Genomic DNA, 19,072 nt, shown 5'->3' on the forward strand with positions numbered 1-19,072 from the left:
AGCCGCCTTGCAGAATTGTTCAAGGGTCGCACCACGGCGGACCGCCCAAGAAGGTCCAACAGACCGAGTAGTATGGGCCTTAATGTGATCAGGAGCAGAGAGACCAGCCTTCACATAAGCATGTGCAATCACCATTCTAATCCATCTGGCCAGAGTTTGCTTGTGAGCAGGCGAGCCCCGTTTGTGAAACCCAAACACAACAAAAAGAGAATCAGATTTCCTAATAGGAGCAGTTCTCTTCACATAGATACGGAGAGCCCGTACCACATCCAAAGACCGCTCTTTGGGAGACAGATCAGGAGAACTACAATCTCCTGATTAAGGTGGAACAAAGAAACCACCTTAGGTAGATAGCCGAGACGAGTCCTAAGAACCGCCCGGTCACGGTGAAATATCAGATATGGGAACTACAGGACAAGGCACGCAAATCCGACACTCTTCTAGCTGAAGCAATAGCCAGCAGAAACACCACCTTAAGGGAAAGCCACTTAAGGTCAGCTGAATCAAGAGGTTCAAACGGAGACTCCTGTAACGCCTCCAAAACCACTGACAAGTCCCAAGGAGCCACAGGTGGGACATAGGGAGGTTGGATACGAAACACGCCCTGAGTAAAGGTATGCACATCAGGTAAGGTCGCAATTTTTCTCTGAAAACACACCGACAAGGCAGATATTTGAACCTTGAGGGAGGCCAGACGCAGGCCTAAGTCCAGGCCCTGCTGAAGAAAAGCCAACAACTTGGCTATACTAAACTTGGAAGCGTCATAATCGTTAGATGCGCACCAAACAAAGTAAGAATGGCAGAACCTAAAGTAAATCCGAGCAGAAGCCGGTTTCCGGGCCCGCAACATAGTTTAAATGACCGCCTCAGAAAACCCTTTAGCCCTTAAGACGGAAGCTTCAAGAGCCACGTCGTCAAAGACAGCCGGGCTAGGTCCTGGTAGACACAGGGGCCCTGAACGAGGAGATCTGGGCGTTGTGGAAGTAAAATTGGACGCTCCGACGATAGGCCTTGCAGGTCTGAGAACCAGTGCCGTCTGGGCCACGCTGGAGCTATGAGAAGCAGAATTAATTTTTCTTGCTTGAACTTCCGAATTACCCTGGGCAGGAGCGACACCGGAGGGAACACGTACGGCAGCCGAAACCTCCACGGTACCGCCAGCGCATCCACGAATGCTGCTTGAGGATCCCTTGTCCTTGCTCCGAAGACCGGAACCTTGTGATTGTGTCGAGACGCCATCAGATCTACGTCTGGAAGGCCCCACCTTTCCACTAGGAGATGAAACACTTCTGGATGGAGGCCCCACTCGCATGCACGTCCTGACGACTGAGAAAGTCTGCTACCCAATTCAGGATTCCAGGAATGAATATTGCAAATATGGCCGGTAGATGGCGTTCTGCCCACTGTAGAATCCGTGAGACTTCCTTCATTGCTAGGCGGCTTCGAGTGCCGCCTTGATGATTCATGTAAGCCACTGTGGTGGCGTTGTCCGACTGTACTTGAACAGGATGGTTCTGAATTAAATGCTGGGCTAGGTTCAAGGCATTGAAGACCGCCCGCAACTCCAGAATATTGATCGAGAGGAGGGAATCCTCCTTGGTCCACCGCCCCTGAAGGGAGTGTTGCTCCAGCACCGTGCCCCAACCTCTTAGACTGGCATCTGTCGTCAACAGGACCCAGTCGGATATCCAGAACGGACGGCCCCTGCACAGTTGTTAGTCCCGGAGCCACCAGAGCAGCGACAGACGGACCTCCGGAGTCAATGAGATCATTTGAGACCTGATCCGGTGAGGCAGGCCGTCCCATTTGGCTAGAAACAGCCTCTGGAGAGGGCGAGAGTGAAATTGAGCGTACTCCACCATGTCGAATGCTGACACCATGAGGCCCAGCACCTGCATCGCCGAATGTATCGACACTTGCGGACGAGATGGGAAGCAACGAATCCTGTCCTGAAGTTTCCGAGACAGGAACAATCGCTGGTTGTGAGCGTCCAATAGTGCTCCCAGATGCACCATGCTTTGAGCAGGGTTCAGGGATGACTTCTTCCAGTTGATGAGCCACCCGTGGGCTTGCAGAAACCGGACCGTCACATCTAGATGACGCAGGAGAAGTTCTGGTGAATTTGCCAGGATTAACAAGTCGTCCAAATACGGCAGTATTCTGACCCCTTGACGGCGGAGTACCACCGTCAACACCGCCATGACTTTTGTAAAGACTCGCGGAGCCTTTGTTAAACCAAAAGGTAACGCCCGAAACTGGTAATGGCAGTTGCCAATCGCAAATCTCAGGTATTGCTGATGAGACACTGCTATAGGAATATGCAGGTAAGCACCCTGTATATCTAGGGAGACCATGAAGTCCCCAGGTTCCAAGGCCAGAACTATAGAGCGAAGGGTTTCCATCCGGAACTTGGAAACCTTCACAAACCTGTTCAATGCCTTGAGATTGAGAATGGGCCGGGAGGACCCATTCGGTTTCGGGACTAGAAATAGCGTAGAATAGTACCCCCGGCCCCTCTGCGCAAGAGGCACCTGTACTACAACTCCTGTATTCGGGAGGGTCTGTACCACCGAATGTAGAGTGTTCGCCTTTGTCTTGTCCAACGGCACATCTGTCTGGCAAAATCGATGAGGGGGTCGGTTTCGAGTGACTACTTCCCGTACCCAGGCATCTGAAGTGGTCTTCAACCATTCCTGGGTATACCCTAGAAGCCGGCCCCCCACCCTGGGATCCCTCAGAGGGAGGCCCGCCCCGTCATGCGGCAGGCTTATCTGTCTTGGAAGCTGGCTGACGGGCCGCCAAGGCTCTTTTGGGCTTAAGCTAGTGCGGAAGTGCGGGCCTGCTTGTTGTACGCCTGACCTTTTGCTTTACCTGAAGGACGAAAGTGGCGAAAGGAAGTACCTTTAGCCTTCGACACAGAAGGAGCAGTACTTGGCAGACAGGCAGTTTTGGCAGTAGCCAAGTCAGCCACAATCTTATTTAAATCCTCCCCAAACAGAATATCTCCCTTAAAAGGGAGTACCTCCAGGGCTTTTCTAGAGTCCAGATCCACAGACCAGGATCTCAGCCACAATATCCGGCGAGCCAGGACTGACGTAGTAGAGGCCTTGGCTGCCAGGATACCGGCATCAGAAGCTGCCTCTAATATAACGAGAAGCTGCGACAATATAAGACAAGCATTGTCTAGCATGGTCAGAGGAGATTTCAGCATCTAACTCCAAGGCCCATGCTTCAATGGCCTCTGCAGCCCAAGTAGCTGTAATAGTGGGCCTTTGTGCAGTACCCGTGAGGGTGTAAATAGCTTTCAGACAACCCTCCACACGTTTATCTGTAGGCTCTTTTAGAGACAGGACGGTGGTGAAGAAGAGCTGAGGAAACCACCATCTTAGCCACATGTGAGTACACTGGAGGAGGCGTTTCCCAATTCTTAGACAGCTCCGGCGCGAGGGGATAGCGAGCCAGCATCTACTTTTGAGGGACAAACTTCGTACCCGGGTTTTCCCAGGGTTCCTGACGTATATCAATTAGGTGGTCAGAGTGAGGTAAAACTTGTTTAATCACCTTCTGACGCTTGAACCTATCTGGTTTCTTAGGAGGAACGGATGGCTCGGGATCATCCGTAATCTGTAAAATTAATTTAATAGCCTCCAAAGATCAGGAACATCCACATGTTAACCACCCTCCCCATCAGCCGTATCCGAGTCAGAACCTGTGGGGTCCGTGTAAGTGCCGTCTTCATCCGACGAGGTGTCAGTGACCGCAGTGGATTGTGAGGAGACAAGCGCTCGCTTAGAGGACCGCTTGGACGTAGGCGAGCGACGGTCAGACTTTTTAGTAGTCAGGGACTGGTTCAACTTCTTTATTTGAGCAGATAAATCGTCCGCCCAAGGTGGGTTAGCTGCAGGGACCACAAAACGGTTGCACCGGCATTGGGAATCCCATAGGCGGCGTTAGTTTATGAACTAGCGTATGCAGAAGCATGGAAAAAGCGGCTCACGGCAGGTCATAATTTGCCCCCGTTGCCACCGTCCCACTGGGGGGCAAGGAGTCCCCAGAACCAAAGCCCAAAGCTGCTATATTATCCTCATAGGTATCTGCGGCTTCAGCAACACCAGCAGTGTGTTCAGCCCCAAAACCGTTACCCTCAGAAGCAGACATGATATAACTTGCAGTATCAGGTAACACAGTACAATTTGTCAGCAGCACAATACCTCTAGCCCAAACTCCTGCGCAGTGTAGTCAACACCAGCAGAGATAAAGGAGAAATATGGTGACTAAATCACAGAGAAAAACACGTAATACAGTATATCTTTGTGAAAAATAAGATTTCACTTACCGGTAAATCTATTTCTCGTAGTCCGTAGTGGATGCTGGGGACTCCGTAAGGACCATGGGGAATAGACGGGCTCCGCAGGAGACAGGGCACTTTAAGAAAGAAATTGGATACTGGTGTGCACTGGCTCCTCCCTCTATGTCCCTCCTCCAGACCTCAGTTAAAGAAACTGTGCCCGGAAGAGCTGACAGTACAAGGAAAGGATTTTGGAATCCAGGGTAAGACTCATACCAGCCACACCAATCACACCGTATAACTCGTGATAAACTTACCCAGTTAACAGTATGAACAACAACAGAGCATCAGATAAACCCTGATGCAACCATAACATAACCCTTATTTAAGCAATAACTATATACAAGTATTGCAGAAGAAGTCCGCACTTGGGACGGGCGCCCAGCATCCACTACGGACTACGAGAAATAGATTTACCGGTAAGTAAAATCTTATTTTCTCTAACGTCCTAGTGGATGCTGGGGACTCCGTAAGGACCATGGGGATTATACCAAAGCTCCCAAATGGCCGGGAGAGTGCGGATGACTCTGCAGCACCGAATGAGCAAACACAAGGTCCTCCTCAGCCAGGGTATCAAACTTGTAGAACTTTGCAAAAGTGTTTGAACCCGACCAAGTAGCTGCTCGGCAAAGCTGTAATGCCGAGACCCCTCGGGCAGCCGCCCAAGAAGAGCCCACCTTCCTTGTGGAATGGGCTTTTACCGATTTTGGTAGCGGCAATCCAGCCGCAGAATGAGCCTGCTGAATCGTGTTACAGATCCAGCGAGCAATAGTTTGCTTTGAAGCAGGAGCACCCAGCTTGTTGGGTGCATACAGGATAAACAGTGACTCCGTTTTCCTGACTCTCGCCGTTCTGGCTACATAAACCTTCAAAGCCTTGACCACATCTAGTAACTCGGAATCCTCCAAGTCACGAGTAGCCACAGGCACCACAATAGGTTGGTTCATATGAAAAGATGACACCACTTTTGGCAGAAATTGCGGACGGGTCCGCAATTCCGCCCTGTCCATATGGAAAACCAGATAGGGGCTTTTATGGAACAAAGCCGCTAATTCTGACACACGCCTAGCTGAAGCCAAGGCTAACAGCATGACCACCTGCCACGTGAGAAATTTTAACTCCACGGTTTTAAGTGGCTCAAACCAGTGTGATTTCAGGAAACTCAACACCACGTTAAGATCCCAAGGTGCCACTGGAGGCACAAACGGGGGCTGAATATGCAGCACTCCCTTTACAAACGTCTGAACTTCAGGAAGAGAAGCCAATTCTTTTTGAAAGAAAATGGATAGGGCCGAAATCTGGACCTTAATGGAACCCAATTTTAGGCCCAAAGTCACTCCCGACTGTAGGAAGTGAAGGAAACGGCCCAGCTGGAATTCCTCTGTAGGGGCATTCCTGGCCTCACACCAAGCAACATATTTTCGCCATATACGGTGATAATGTTTAGCCGTCACGTCCTTCCTAGCCTTTATCAGCGTAGGAATAACCTCATCCGGAATGTCTTTTTCTGCTAGGATCCGGCGTTCAACCGCCATGCCGTCAAACGCAGCCGCGGTAAGTCTTGGAACAGACAGGGCCCCTGTTGCAACAGATCCTGTCTTAGAGGCAGAGGCCATGGGTGATCTGTGAGCATTTCTTGCAGCTCTGGATACCAAGTCCTTCTTGGCCAATCCGGAACAATGAGTATTGTTCTCACTCCTCTTTTTCTTATGATTCTCAGCACCTTGGGTATGAGAGGAAGAGGAGGAAACACATAAACCGACTGGAACACCCACGGTGTCACTAGTGCGTCTACAGCTAATGCCTGAGGGTCTCTTGACCTGGCGCAATACCTCTGTAGCTTTTTGTGGAGGCTGGATGCCATCATGTCCACCTGTGGCAGTTCCCACCGACCTGCAATCTGCGCGAAGACTTCTTGATGAAGTCCCCACTCTCCCAGGTGGAGGTCGTGCCTGCTGAGGAAGTCTGCTTCCCAGTTGTCCACTCCCGGAATGAACACTGCTGACAGTGCTCGTACGTGATTCTCCGCCCATCGAAGAATTCTGGTGGCTTCCGCCATCGCCACCCTGCTCCTTGTGCCGCCTTGGCGGTTTACATGAGCCACTGCGGTGATGTTGTCTGATTGAATCAGCACCGATTGGTTGCGAAGCAGGGTCTCCGCTTGACTTAGGGCGTTGTATATGGCCCTTAGTTCCAGGATATTGATGTGAAGGCAAGTCTCCTGACTTGACCACAGACCCTGGAAATTTCTTCCCTGTGTGACTGCCCCCCCACCCTCGGAGGCTTGCATCCGTGGTCACCAGGACCCAGTCCTGAATGCCAAATCTGCGGCGCTCGAGAAGGTGAGCACTCTGCAGCCACCACAGAAGAGACACCCTGGCCCTGGGGGATAGGGTGATCATCCGATGCATCTGTAGATGCGATCCGGACCACTTGTCCAACAGATCCCATTGAAAGGTCCTCGCATGGAACCTGCCGAAGGGAATGGCCTCGTATGACGCCACCATCTTTCCCAGGACTCGCGTGCAGTGATGCACCGACACCTGTTTTGGTTTTAAGAGGACTCTGACCAGTGTCATGAGTTCCTAAGCCTTCTCCGTCGGGAGAAAAACTTTCTGGTCTGTGTCCAGAATCATGCCCAGGAAGGGCAGACGCGTCGTAGGAATCAGCTGCGACTTTGGAATATTCAGAATCCAGCCGTGCTCTTGTAACACTTCCCGAGAGCGTGCTACGCTGATCAGCAACTGCTCTCCGGACCTCGCCTTTATGAGGAGATCGTCCAAGTATGGGAAAATTGTGACTCCTTGCTTTCGCAGGAGCACCATCATTTCCGCCATTACCTTGGTAAATATTCTCGGTGCCGTGGAGAGACCAAACGGCAACGTCTGGAATTGGTAATGACAATCCTGTACCACAAATCTGAGGTTCTCCTGATGAGGTGGATAAATGGGGACATGAAGGTAAGCATCCTTTATGTCCAGAGACACCATAAAATCCCCCTCCTCCAGGCTTGCGATGACCGCTCTGAGCGATTCCATCTTGAACTTGAACCTTTTCAGGTATATGTTCAGGGATTTTAAATTCAATATGGGTCTGACCGAACCGTCCGGTTTCGGTACCACAAACATTGTCGAATAGTAACCCCTTCCCTGTTGAAGGAGGGGAACTTTTACCACCACCTGCTGGAGATACAATTTGTGAATTGCAGCTAACACTAATTCCCTCTCTAAGGGGGAAGCTGGCAAGGCCGATTTGAGGTAACGGTGAGGGGACATCTCTTCGAATTCCAGCTTGTATCCCTGAGACACAATCTCTATAGCCCAGGGATCCACCTGTATGTGAACCCACTTGTGGCCGAAATTTCGGAGACGCGCCCCCACCGGGCCTGGCTCCGCCTGTGGAGCCCCAGCGTCATGCGGTGGATTTAGTGGAAGCCGGGGAGGACTTCTGTTCCTGGGAACTAGCTGTATTGTGCAGCTTCTTTCCTCTACCCCTGCCTCTGGCAAGAAAGGACGCACCTCGGACTTTCTTGCCTTTTTGTGATCGAAAGGACTGCATTTGGTAATACGGTGCTTTCTTAGGTTGTGAGGGAACATATGGCAAAAAAAATGACTTTCCAGCCGTAGCTGTGGAGACCAGGTCCGAGAGACCGTCCCCAAATAATTCCTCACCCTTGTAAGGTAAAACCTCCATGTGCCTTTTCGAGTCGGCATCGCCTGTCCATTGCCGAGTCTACAGGACCCTTCTGGCAGAAATCGACATTGCATTTATTCTAGAGCCCAGTAGGCTAATGTCTCTTTGAGCATCTCTCATATATAGGACAGCGTCTTTTATATGCCCCAGGGTTAGTAATATAGTATCCTTGTCCAAGGTATCAAGTTCCTCAGATAAGGTATCTGTCCATGCTGCTGCAGCACTACACATCCAGGCCGACGCAAATCGCCGGCCGTAGTAAGGTACCTGAATGTGTATAAATGGACTTCAGGATACCCTCCTGCTTTCTATCCGCAGCATCTTTAAGGGTGGCCGTATCCTGTGACGGCAGGGCTACCCTCTTGGATAAGCGTGTTAAAGCTTTGGCTACCCTAGGGGAGGAATCCCAGCGCAACCTGTCCGTTGGCGGTAAAGGATACGCCATAAGCATCCGTTTGGAAATCTGCAGTTTTCTATCTGGAGATTCACAAGCTTTTTCACATAACTCATTTAACTCATGTGAAGGGGGAAAGGTCACCTCTTGCCTTTTCTCCCCATACATATAAACCCTCTTGTCAGGGACTGGGGTTTCCTCTGTGATGTGCAACACATCTTTCATTGCTATAATCATGTAACGGATGGCTTTAGCCATTTTAGGCTGCAACTTTGCATCACCGCCATCGACACTGGAGTCAGAATCCGTGTCGATATCTGTGTCAACAATTTGGGATAGTGGGTGCTTCTGAGACCCTGACGGCCTCTGCGATGTAGGATCAGGCATGGGTTGAGACCCTGACTGTCCCAAGGCATCAGCTTTATCCAACCTTTTATGCAAGGAATTACCATTATCATTTAAAACCTTCCACATATCCATCCAATCGGGTGTCGGCGGCGACCCCACATTCATTTGTACCCGCTCTGTTTCCACATAGCCTTCCTCGTCAAACATGCCGACACAAGCGTACCGACACACCACACACACAGGAGATGCTCTATTTGAAGACAGTTCCCCCACAAAGCCTTTTGAAGAGACAGAGAGAGAGTATGCCAGCACACACCCCAGCGCTATATGACCCAGGAATCACACAGTAACTTAGTGTTAATCCAGTAGCTGCTGTATATACTGTTTTTGCGCCAAATTTATGTGCCCCCCCTCTCTTTTTACCCTCTTTCTACCGTGATTCTGCAGGGGAGAGCCTGGGGAGCTTCCTCTCAGCGGAGCTGTGGAGAGAAAATGGCGCTGGTGAGTGCTGAGGAAGAAGCCCCGCCCCCTCAGCGGCGAGCTTCTGTCCCACGTTTAGTGTGTAAAATAATAGCGGGGGCTCATGCATATAAACAGTGCCCAGTGCAGGTTGAGTGAAAGACACGAAATGGACACCACTCAGCTATCAAATGCACACACAAAGAGTCACAGTCTGTACAATGCATAGGTTATTACGAACAATAATACTGCACTGGACTAGCTTAAACAGCTATATAACAATAGATATAACAGTACACAGTAAGAACTGGATGTATATCACAGGGTAATTGTACTAAACACTGACTAAAAAAAAGAAGGTAGAATACTTAAGTGTCTTGTAAAGTCACAGCACTGACAACCAGGCGGCTTTACATAGGAGGATTTGCCCAAGCATTCCCAGGAACAGTGAGCTGAGGGATAATGGCGTCGCAGACACTGCCAGGGAGTGAGGGAGAGACAGATATGCAGCTCCAGGACGGGAACATTTGCAAAAAATGGCGCCCTGGGGCTGGGGGAGGGGCTTCAGGTCCAAGCTCTATCCCCATGCTGGCAAAACCACCGGGTACTGCGGGCTCTAATAAAACGGTTTATAGAAAAAACCTGACCTGTCCCATGCCCTGGTGATCTAGTGGGATCGCCTGTACTGCCACAGTGTCCACCGCCAGCGTACGCGGCCCGCCTCCCACTGTCCGCGCCGAATCCCGATAAAGACCGGGTCCCGCAAGCAGGACCCACTTACCACCTCCCGAAGCGCGGCCACGCGATCCCGGAGAGCCCCCGTCGTGTGTGCCTGACAAGAAGAAAACCGGAGCCTCCTGCTGTAGTTACCCGGCAACCAGGGCTCGGGAGTGTACAGCGCCGCTGGGGAGAGCCGGAGCTGCATCCGTGAATGTCCACTGACATGTAACACTGCTGCTGCCCTTGAAGTCTTCACTTTTTTCCTCAGAAAAAAAGCTCTTCTTAGGGCTGCCTGGAGCAGCCCCTCTGTTAAGTGCCTGCTACTGCAGCACCAACTACAAAACGGAGATCCTGTGCAGGGAGGCGGGGTGAGATAGGAGGCGGCGCTATGCATTCTGGGAACAGTCAAAGCTTTGAGCCTGTTGGTGCCTCAGATCAAGATCCTACTCTACACCCCATTGTCCATTCCTTGTGGAGCCCAGTGTACCCCGCAGCAGAAATACACTTAACCAAAACTCTATTTAATTGGCCACTGTTCCTTCTCTTTTTGCTGTTATATGGAGAGATCATCACAAGAAGGGGGGACTGTAGTAAAGATAAATTAATTTAATCTGTTTAAGAGAAAGAATTGTAGAAGGTCAACTTGAGGCAAGTATAATCATTTTGTCTGAGCTTGCACGGCACAGTTTCATAAATCATTCCAAAAAGGTTTATATAGCTCACTACCCAGTGTTGATACATGCATAATATTCTGGGGATGATCAAGTCCAATTAAAGACAGTAAAGGGTAATACATTTAGCAACACAAACCTCTTGCAACTGATTGAGAACACCAAGGATAATGGTGTTTTTATCCAGCTGTTGTTTCAACTCCGTGTATTCACTGACAGCCACTTTAAGTTCATTTTGCACCTGCATATAAATAAATGATATTAGTTGATGTGTGCAAGCAAATGCCAGCTAGAGGTGTTTACACATGCCAAATGTATGCTCAACATTGGCAACTATCACGTGAAATCATGATTTTATTTCCTTGTCTTCTGTGCATGAAGTTTCTGTGGGAAACACGGTTTCTTTACGTACAAATGACAAAGCAGACTAATCTTTTCCCTCCCCTTTAAAAAATGTCTAAGAATTTTCAGAACTATCTGCCTTATAAAAAGGGGTGTAGAACCAACAGATTTGGGGGTGGTCAGCATTTAAGAACATTTTGTTTGGGAAAACAGGGCAATGTGAAAAATAGGGATGTCTTGGCAGCACAATCCTGTAATATAAAAAAGGCCTTTATGTACGAATGTGAATATAAATTTTTTTCTTCATAACTGCATTAGTTAAATCATACAGGAAAGGTTACAAAGTTATAAGTGCCTTTAAAAGTAAATCACCAAAAATATTTTTTTATTCAAAACGCACTAGTCATAGATAACATTTCATTTTACTGCAAGGTTTTAACACACAAATACTAAGACAAATCACAGTTCTTACAAAAGACTTTGCATTTAAAGAAAATGACTTTGTTTCCTTTATAATATAAAGCCAGGTACATACTATGTAATGATTAATGAATAGCCACATCTGCTCATGTGATTAGAGATGCTTATGCCTATACAAAAATGGCACCTTTGATGATCTTTGGGACATAATTGTTCAGATAGGAACGATAACTCAGTAGTGTGTATGCTGGAGGACATTCAGACGGAAGGGGATGTAATGTGTGTGAGTTGTGCGTGTCGTCTGCTATTTAAAAGCAAATATGATGCAAAAATATTTCCTTACTAGTTACCAGCCAGTCAAAATGATGGAACAACATTGCCGTAATTGTCAGCGCTGGCATCTGTGCACGCTCAAACAGAGCAATACTTGAATTGCTCCGTTGGCACCATCTAGTGGCCAAAACACTTGAATTCCCCTCATAGGAGGTGGGGAGCAGCATTAGCCTTTTATTATACAGGATTTGACTGGCTCCTGTCTTGTAAAAAATAAGATTTTACTTACCGATAAATCTATTTCTCGTAGTCCGTAGTGGATGCTGGGACTCCGTAAGGACCATGGGGAATAGCGGCTCCGCAGGAGACAGGGCACAAGAATAAAAGCTTTAGGATCAGGTGGTGTGCACTGGCTCCTCCCCCTATGACCCTCCTCCAAGCCTCAGTTAGGATACTGTGCCCGGACGAGCGTACATAATCAGGAAGGATATTGAATCCCGGGTAAGACTCATACCAGCCACACCAATCACACCGTACAACTTGTGATCTGAACCCAGTTAACAGTATGATAACAACGAAGGAGCCTCTGAAAAGATGGCTCACAACAACAACCCGATTTAGTTAACAATAACTATGTACAAGTATTGCAGACAATCCGCACTTGGGATGGGCGCCCAGCATCCACTACGGACTACGAGAAATAGATTTATCGGTAAGTAAAATCTTATTTTCTCTGACGTCCTAGTGGATGCTGGGACTCCGTAAGGACCATGGGGATTATACCAAAGCTACCAAACGGGCGGGAGAGTGCGGATGACTCTGCAGCACCGAATGAGAGAACTCCAGGTCCTCCTCAGCCAGGGTATCAAATTTGTAGAATTTAGCAAACGTGTTTGCCCCTGACCAAGTAGCTGCTCGGCAAAGTTGTAAAGCCGAGACCCCTCGGGCAGCCGCCCAAGATGAGCCCACTTTCCTTGTGGAATGGGCTTTTACAGATTTTGGCTGTGGCAGGCCTGCCACAGAATGTGCAAGCTGAATTGTACTACAAATCCAACGAGCAATAGTCTGCTTAGAAGCAGGAGCACCCAGCTTGTTGGGTGCATACAGGATAAACAGCGAGTCAGACTTTCTGACTCCAGCCGTCCTGGAAACATATATTTTCAGGGCCCTGACAACGTCAAGTAACTTGGAGTCCTCCAAGTCCCTAGTAGCCGCAGGCACCACAATAGGTTGGTTCATGTGAAAAGCAGAAACCACCTTAGGGAGAAATTGAGGACGAGTCCTCAATTCTGCCCTGTCAGAATGAAAAATTAAGTAAGGGCTTTTATATGATAAAGCCGCCAATTCTGACACACGCCTGGCTGAAGCCAGGGCTAACAGCATCGTCACCTTCCATGTGAGATATTTTAAGTCCACAGTGGTGAGTGGTTCAAACCAATGTGACTTAAGGAATCTCAAAACAACATTGAGATCCCAAGGTGCCACTGGAGGCACAAAAGGAGGTTGTATATGCAGTACCCCTTTTACAAATGTCTGAACTTCAGGTACTGAAGCCAGTTCTTTCTGGAAGAAAATCGACAGGGCCGAAATTTGAACCTTAATGGACCCTAATTTTAGGCCCATAGACAGTCCTGTTTGCAGGAAATGGAGGAAACGACCCAGTTGAAATTCCTCTGTAGGGGCCTTCTTGGCCTCACACCACGCAACATATTTTCGCCAAATGCGGTGATAATGTTTTGCGGTTACATCCTTCCTGGCTTTGACCAGGGTAGGGATGACTTCATCTGGAATGCCTTTTTCCTTCAGGATCCGGCGTTCAACCGCCATGCCGTCAAACGCAGCCGCGGTAAGTCTTGGAACAGACAAGGCCCCTGCTGGAGCAGGTCCTTTCTTAGAGGTAGAGGCCACGGGTCTTCCGTGAGCATCTCTTGAAGTTCCGGGTACCAAGTCCTTCTTGGCCAATCCGGAACCACGAGTATCGTTCTTACTCCTCTCCTTCTTATGATTCTCAGTACTTTTGGTATGAGAGGCAGAGGAGGGAACACATACACTGACTGGTACACCCACGGTGTCACCAGAGCGTCCACCGCTATTGCCTGAGGGTCCCTTGACCTGGCGCAATATCTGTCTAGTTTTTTGTTTAGACGTGACGCCATCATGTCCACCTTTGGTTTTTCCCAACGGTTTACAATCAGGTGGAAGACTTCTGGGTGAAGTCCCCACTCTCCCGGGTGAAGGTCGAGTCTGCTGAGGAAGTCTGCTTCCCAGTTGTCCACTCCCGGAATGAACACTGCTGACAGAGCTATCACATGATTTTCCGCCCAGCGAAGAATCCTTGCAGCTTCTGCCATTGCCCTCCTGCTTCTCGTGCCGCCCTGTCTGTTTACGTGGGCGACTGACGTGATGTTGTCCGATTGGATCAATACCGCCTGACCCTGAAGCAGGGGTTTCGCTTGACTTAGGGCATTGTAAATGGCCCTTAGTTCCAGAATGTTTATATGAAGAGATGTTTCCATGCTTGACCACAAGCCCTGGAAATTTTTTCCCTGTGTGACTGCCCCCCAGCCTCTCAGGCTGGCGTCCGTGGTCACCAGGACCCAATCCTGAATGCCAAATCTGCGGCCCTCTAGTAGATGAGCACTCTGCAGCCACCACAGAAGAGACACCCTTGTCCTTGTCGACAGGGTTATCCGCTGATGCATCTGAAGATGCGATCCGGACCATTTGTCCAGTAGATCCCACTGAAACGTTCTTGCATGGAATCTTCCGAATGGAATTGCTTCGTAAGAAGCCACCATTTTTCCCAGGACCCTCGTGCACTGATGCACTGACACCTGGCCTGGTTTTAGGAGGTTCCTGACTAGCTCGGATAACTCCCTGGCCTTCTCCTCCGGGAGAAACACCTTTTTCTGGACTGTGTCCAGAATCATTCCTAGGAACAGTAGACGTGTCGTTGGAATTAGCTGCGATTTTGGAATATTTAGGATCCACCCGTGCTGACATAACACTACCTGAGATAGTGCTACTCCGACTTCTAACTGTTCCCTGGACCTTGCCCTTATCAGGAGATCGTCCAAGTAAGGGATAATTAAGATGCCTTTTCTTCGAAGAAGAATCATCATTTCGGCCATTACCTTGGTAAAGACCCGAGGTGCCGTGGACAACCCAAACGGCAGCGTCTGAAACTGATAATGACAGTTTTGTACTACAAACCTGAGGTACCCTTGGTGAGACGGGTAGATTGGGACGTGGAGATAAGCATCCTTGATGTCCAGAGACACCATATAGTCCCCTTCTTCCAGGTTTGCTATCACCGCTCTGAGTGATTCCATCTTGAATTTGAACCTCTTTATGTAAGTGTTCAGGGATTTCAGATTTAAAATTGGTCTCACCGAGCCGTCCGGCTTCGGTACCACAAACAGCGTGGAATAATACACCTTTCCCTGTTGTAGGAGGGGTACCTTGATTATCACCTGCTGGGAATACAGCTTGTGAATGGCTTCCAAAACTGCCTCCCTGTCGGAGGGAGACTTTGGTAGAGCAGACTTCAGGAACCGGCGAGGGGGAAACGCCTCGAATTCCAGTTTGTACCCCTGCGATACCACCTGTAGAATCCAGGGGTCCACTTGCGAGTGAGCCCACTGCGCGTTGAAATTCTTGTCTGAGTCTGCTTGTAAAGCCCCAGCGTCATGCTGAAGACTTGGCAGAAGCAGGGGAGGGCTTCTGCTCCTGGGAAGTGGCTGCATGGTGCAGTCTTTTTCCCCTTCCTCTGCCCCGGGGCAGGAAGGAATGGCCTTTAGCTCGCTTGTACTTATGGGAACGAAAGGACTGAGTTTGAAAAGACGGTGTCTTTTTCTGCTGATGTGAAGTGACCTGGGGTAAAAAGGTGGATTTTCCAGCCGTTGCCGTGGCCACCAGGTCTGATAGACCAGCCCCAAATAACTCCTCCCCTTTATACGGCAATACTTCCATATGTCGTTTGGAATCCGCATCTCCTGACCACTGTCGCGTCCATAACGCTCTTCTGGCAGAAATGGACATAGCACTTACTCTTGATGCCAGGGTGCAAATATCCCTCTGTGCATCACGCATATATAGTAATGCATCCTTCAAATGCTCTATAGTTAACAGTATATTGTCCCTATCCAGGGTATCAATATTTTCAGTCAGGGAATCCGACCACGCGACGCCAGCACTGCACATCCAGGCTGAAGCGATTGCTGGTCGCAGTATAACACCAGTATGTGTGTATATACTTTTAAGAATATTTTCCAGCCTTCTATCTGCTGGTTCTTTGAGGGTGGCCGTATCAGGAGACGGTAACGCTACTTGTTTTGATAAACGTGTGAGCGCCTTATCTACCCTAGGGGGTGTTTCCCAACGTGTCCTAACCTCTAACGGGAAAGGATATAGTGCCAATAATTTTTTAGAAATTAGCAGTTTTTTGTCGGGGGAAACCCACGCTTTTTCACACACCTCATTTAACTCATCTGACTCAGGGAAAACTATTGGTAGTTTTTTCACACCCCACATAATACCCTTCTTTGTGGTACTTGTAGTGTCAGAAATGTTCAATGCTTCCTTCATTGCCGTGATCATGTAACGTGTGGCCCTACTGGACATTACGTTTGTCTCCTCACCGTCGACACTAGACTCAGTATCTGTGTCTGGGTCTGTGTCGACCCACTGAGGTAACGGCCGTTTTAGGGCCCCTGACGGTGTCTGAGACGCCTGGACAGGCACTAATTGATTTGCCGGCTGTCTCATGTCATCAACCGTTCTTTGCAAAGTGCTGACATTATCACTTAATTCTTTAAATACGATCATCCAGTCAGGTGTCGACTCCCTAGGAGGTGACATCACTAACCCAGGCAATTGCTCCGCCTCCACATCATTTTCCTCCTCATACATGTCGACACACACGTACCGACACACAGCACACACACCGGGAATGCTCTGATAGAGGACAGGACCCCACAAGCCCTTTGGAGAGACAGAGGGAGAGTCTGCCAGCACACACCAAGCGCTATATATATATATATATATATATACATACATACACATACACAGGGATAACCTTATATAAGTGTTATTCCCTTATAGCTGCTGTATAGTTTTTAGCTGCCAATAGTGCCCCCCCTTCTCTTTTTTACCCTGATTCAGTAGCAAGTCTGCAGGGGAGAGTCAGGGAGCCGTCCTTCCAGCGGAGCTGTGAGGGAAAATGGCGCTTGTGTGCTGAGGAGATAGGCTCCGCCCCTTCACGACGTCCTTATCTCCCGCTTTTTCTGTAAAAAATGGCAGGGGTTAAAATACATCCATATAGCCCAAGAGCTATATGTGATGTATTCTTTAGCCAACCTAAGGTATTATCTGTTATATTGCGTCTCAGGGTGCTCCCCCCCAGCGTCCTGCACCCTCAGTGACCGGAGTGTGAAGTGTGCTGAGAGCAATGGCGCACAGCTGCGGTGCTGTGCGCTACCTTAGTCTGAAGACAGGATCGTCTTCTGCCGCCGATTTCACCGGACCTCTTCGCTCTTCTGGCTCTGTAAGGGGGCCGGCGGCGCGGCTCCGGGACCCATCCAGGCTGAACCTGTGATCGTCCCTCTGGAGCTAATGTCCAGTAGCCTAAGAAACCCGATCCACTCTGCACGCAGGTGAGTCCGTTTCTTCTCCCCTTAGTCCCACGATGCAGTGAGCCTGTTGCCAGCAGGACTCCCTGAAAATAAAAAAACCTAAAATATACTTTTATTCTAAGCAGCTCAGGAGAGCCACCTAGCCTGCACCCTTCTCGTTCGGGCACAAAAATCTAACTGAGGCTTGGAGGAGGGTCATAGGGGGAGGAGCCAGTGCACACCACCTGATCCTAAAGCTTTTATTCTTGTGCCCTGTCTCCTGCGGAGCCGCTATTCCCCATGGTCCTTACGGAGTCCCAGCATCCACTAGGACGTCAGAGAAATGGGTCAAGTCCAGAGTTATTTAATATGTATTATATAGTTTAGTAACACATTTTACAAGCTAGGAGCCAAACTATAACATTTGGAAACAGGCTAATTTTAAATCCATCTTTGTATTTTATTCACAAAGAAATAGCAGAACATAAATATCAGCACCCCATTCCACCCACATCACAGCCCCTTTTGACACACAAGGTCACATGAGAATCTCCTAGTGTCGGGTGGCTTTTTTGCAGAACATGCATCTTACTCACAATGCAATGCGACTATGACACACGAGGAGACTGTGCTGATTAATTTGATATATAACACTTGTATATCTGTGTGCGACTGAGTCTCTGAATCTGTACACAAAGTGCTACAAAGTATCTACCGCAGCTTTCTTCCAACACAGGTTCTGTTCTGCTCCGTATACAGACTCAGTCACACACAATATACAAGTGTACTATATCAAGATAAATCAGCAGTCTCCTCGTGTGTCCTAGTCGCACTGCGACTAAGATGCATTTTTGACCAAAAACAGACGCCCGATGAGTTGCGCGGCACCTGACGACTCACTCAGGCAAGTATGCATAGCGTACTGAAGATAGATGTGTGAAGACGCATCTGACACTGCTACACAAACTAGCACTCACCTCATTTTCAATTGTCGACTTCAAAATGTCTACCTCTTTGTTCAGATTATTTACTTGCGTCACCAGATCTTCAGCACTTTGCATGCTGGGAAGGAACTCATCATATTTTTTATTGATCATGTCGCATACCTCACCCTGCAGTAATAAGGTCAAACACATGTAAGCTGAAGACAGACATAATGAAGCAATTTACATGCCAAACTAACCTTTTAATAGACAAAACACATACACAAAACATATCTACATAACATTCCTCTGCTATTTAGAATATTTTTGTCAGCTGATGATTTTTAAAAGGAGTCATTTATTCTCATGACTTTCCTGAAGTGAAATTAGTTTTTTTTTAACTGTATAATAATAATATATATATATATATATATATATATATTATATATATATTATATATATTCATTTATTTTAAGATGCTTCAGAAAGCATATGTGGAACATAGGGGGTGATTTGATTGTTTTCCCCCATGGTTGCCACTAGATGCAGACCGAAGGAGTAATTCAATTGTTGCACCATTCAGCCATGAGTGCAGCAGGGGTAAACATTTCTTCTCGCAGCCTCTTGAGGTGGCGAGAAGAAACAATTGAAAAGTTTGTAGATTGGGCACCCCAACCAGGATTAAAGAAGGATTTAACTGCTATGCGCCATAGTCTATTCTGGCACAACAAGCACGATAATTAATGGGTACCCAGGACAATTGAATTGGTTAGTTTGGGCACCCATTATACCAACACCCAAAAGAATTGAATTCCCTCCATGATGATCAGTTCAATACCATCAGTTTAGGGTGTGGTATGAGTTGCCCG

At 48.4% G+C, this 19,072-nt stretch overlaps 1 protein-coding gene across 1 annotated transcript in view; it reads right to left on the reverse strand.

The window, feature by feature from the left end:
• ZW10 (zw10 kinetochore protein) overlaps positions 1-19,072 on the reverse strand; it is a 174,888-nt gene that overhangs the window by 129,560 nt on the left and 26,256 nt on the right. Inside the window, exons 2-3 of the mRNA XM_063943187.1 lie at positions 18,258-18,392; positions 10,773-10,874 (exon numbers count right to left, since the gene is read on the reverse strand). Of these exons, the coding sequence (XP_063799257.1) occupies positions 10,773-10,874; positions 18,258-18,392 (237 nt within the window). The remainder of the gene's footprint in view (positions 1-10,772; positions 10,875-18,257; positions 18,393-19,072) is intronic.

Source organism: Pseudophryne corroboree, chromosome 10 (assembly GCF_028390025.1).
Source record: "Pseudophryne corroboree isolate aPseCor3 chromosome 10, aPseCor3.hap2, whole genome shotgun sequence".
Taxonomy (NCBI): domain Eukaryota; kingdom Metazoa; phylum Chordata; class Amphibia; order Anura; family Myobatrachidae; genus Pseudophryne; species Pseudophryne corroboree.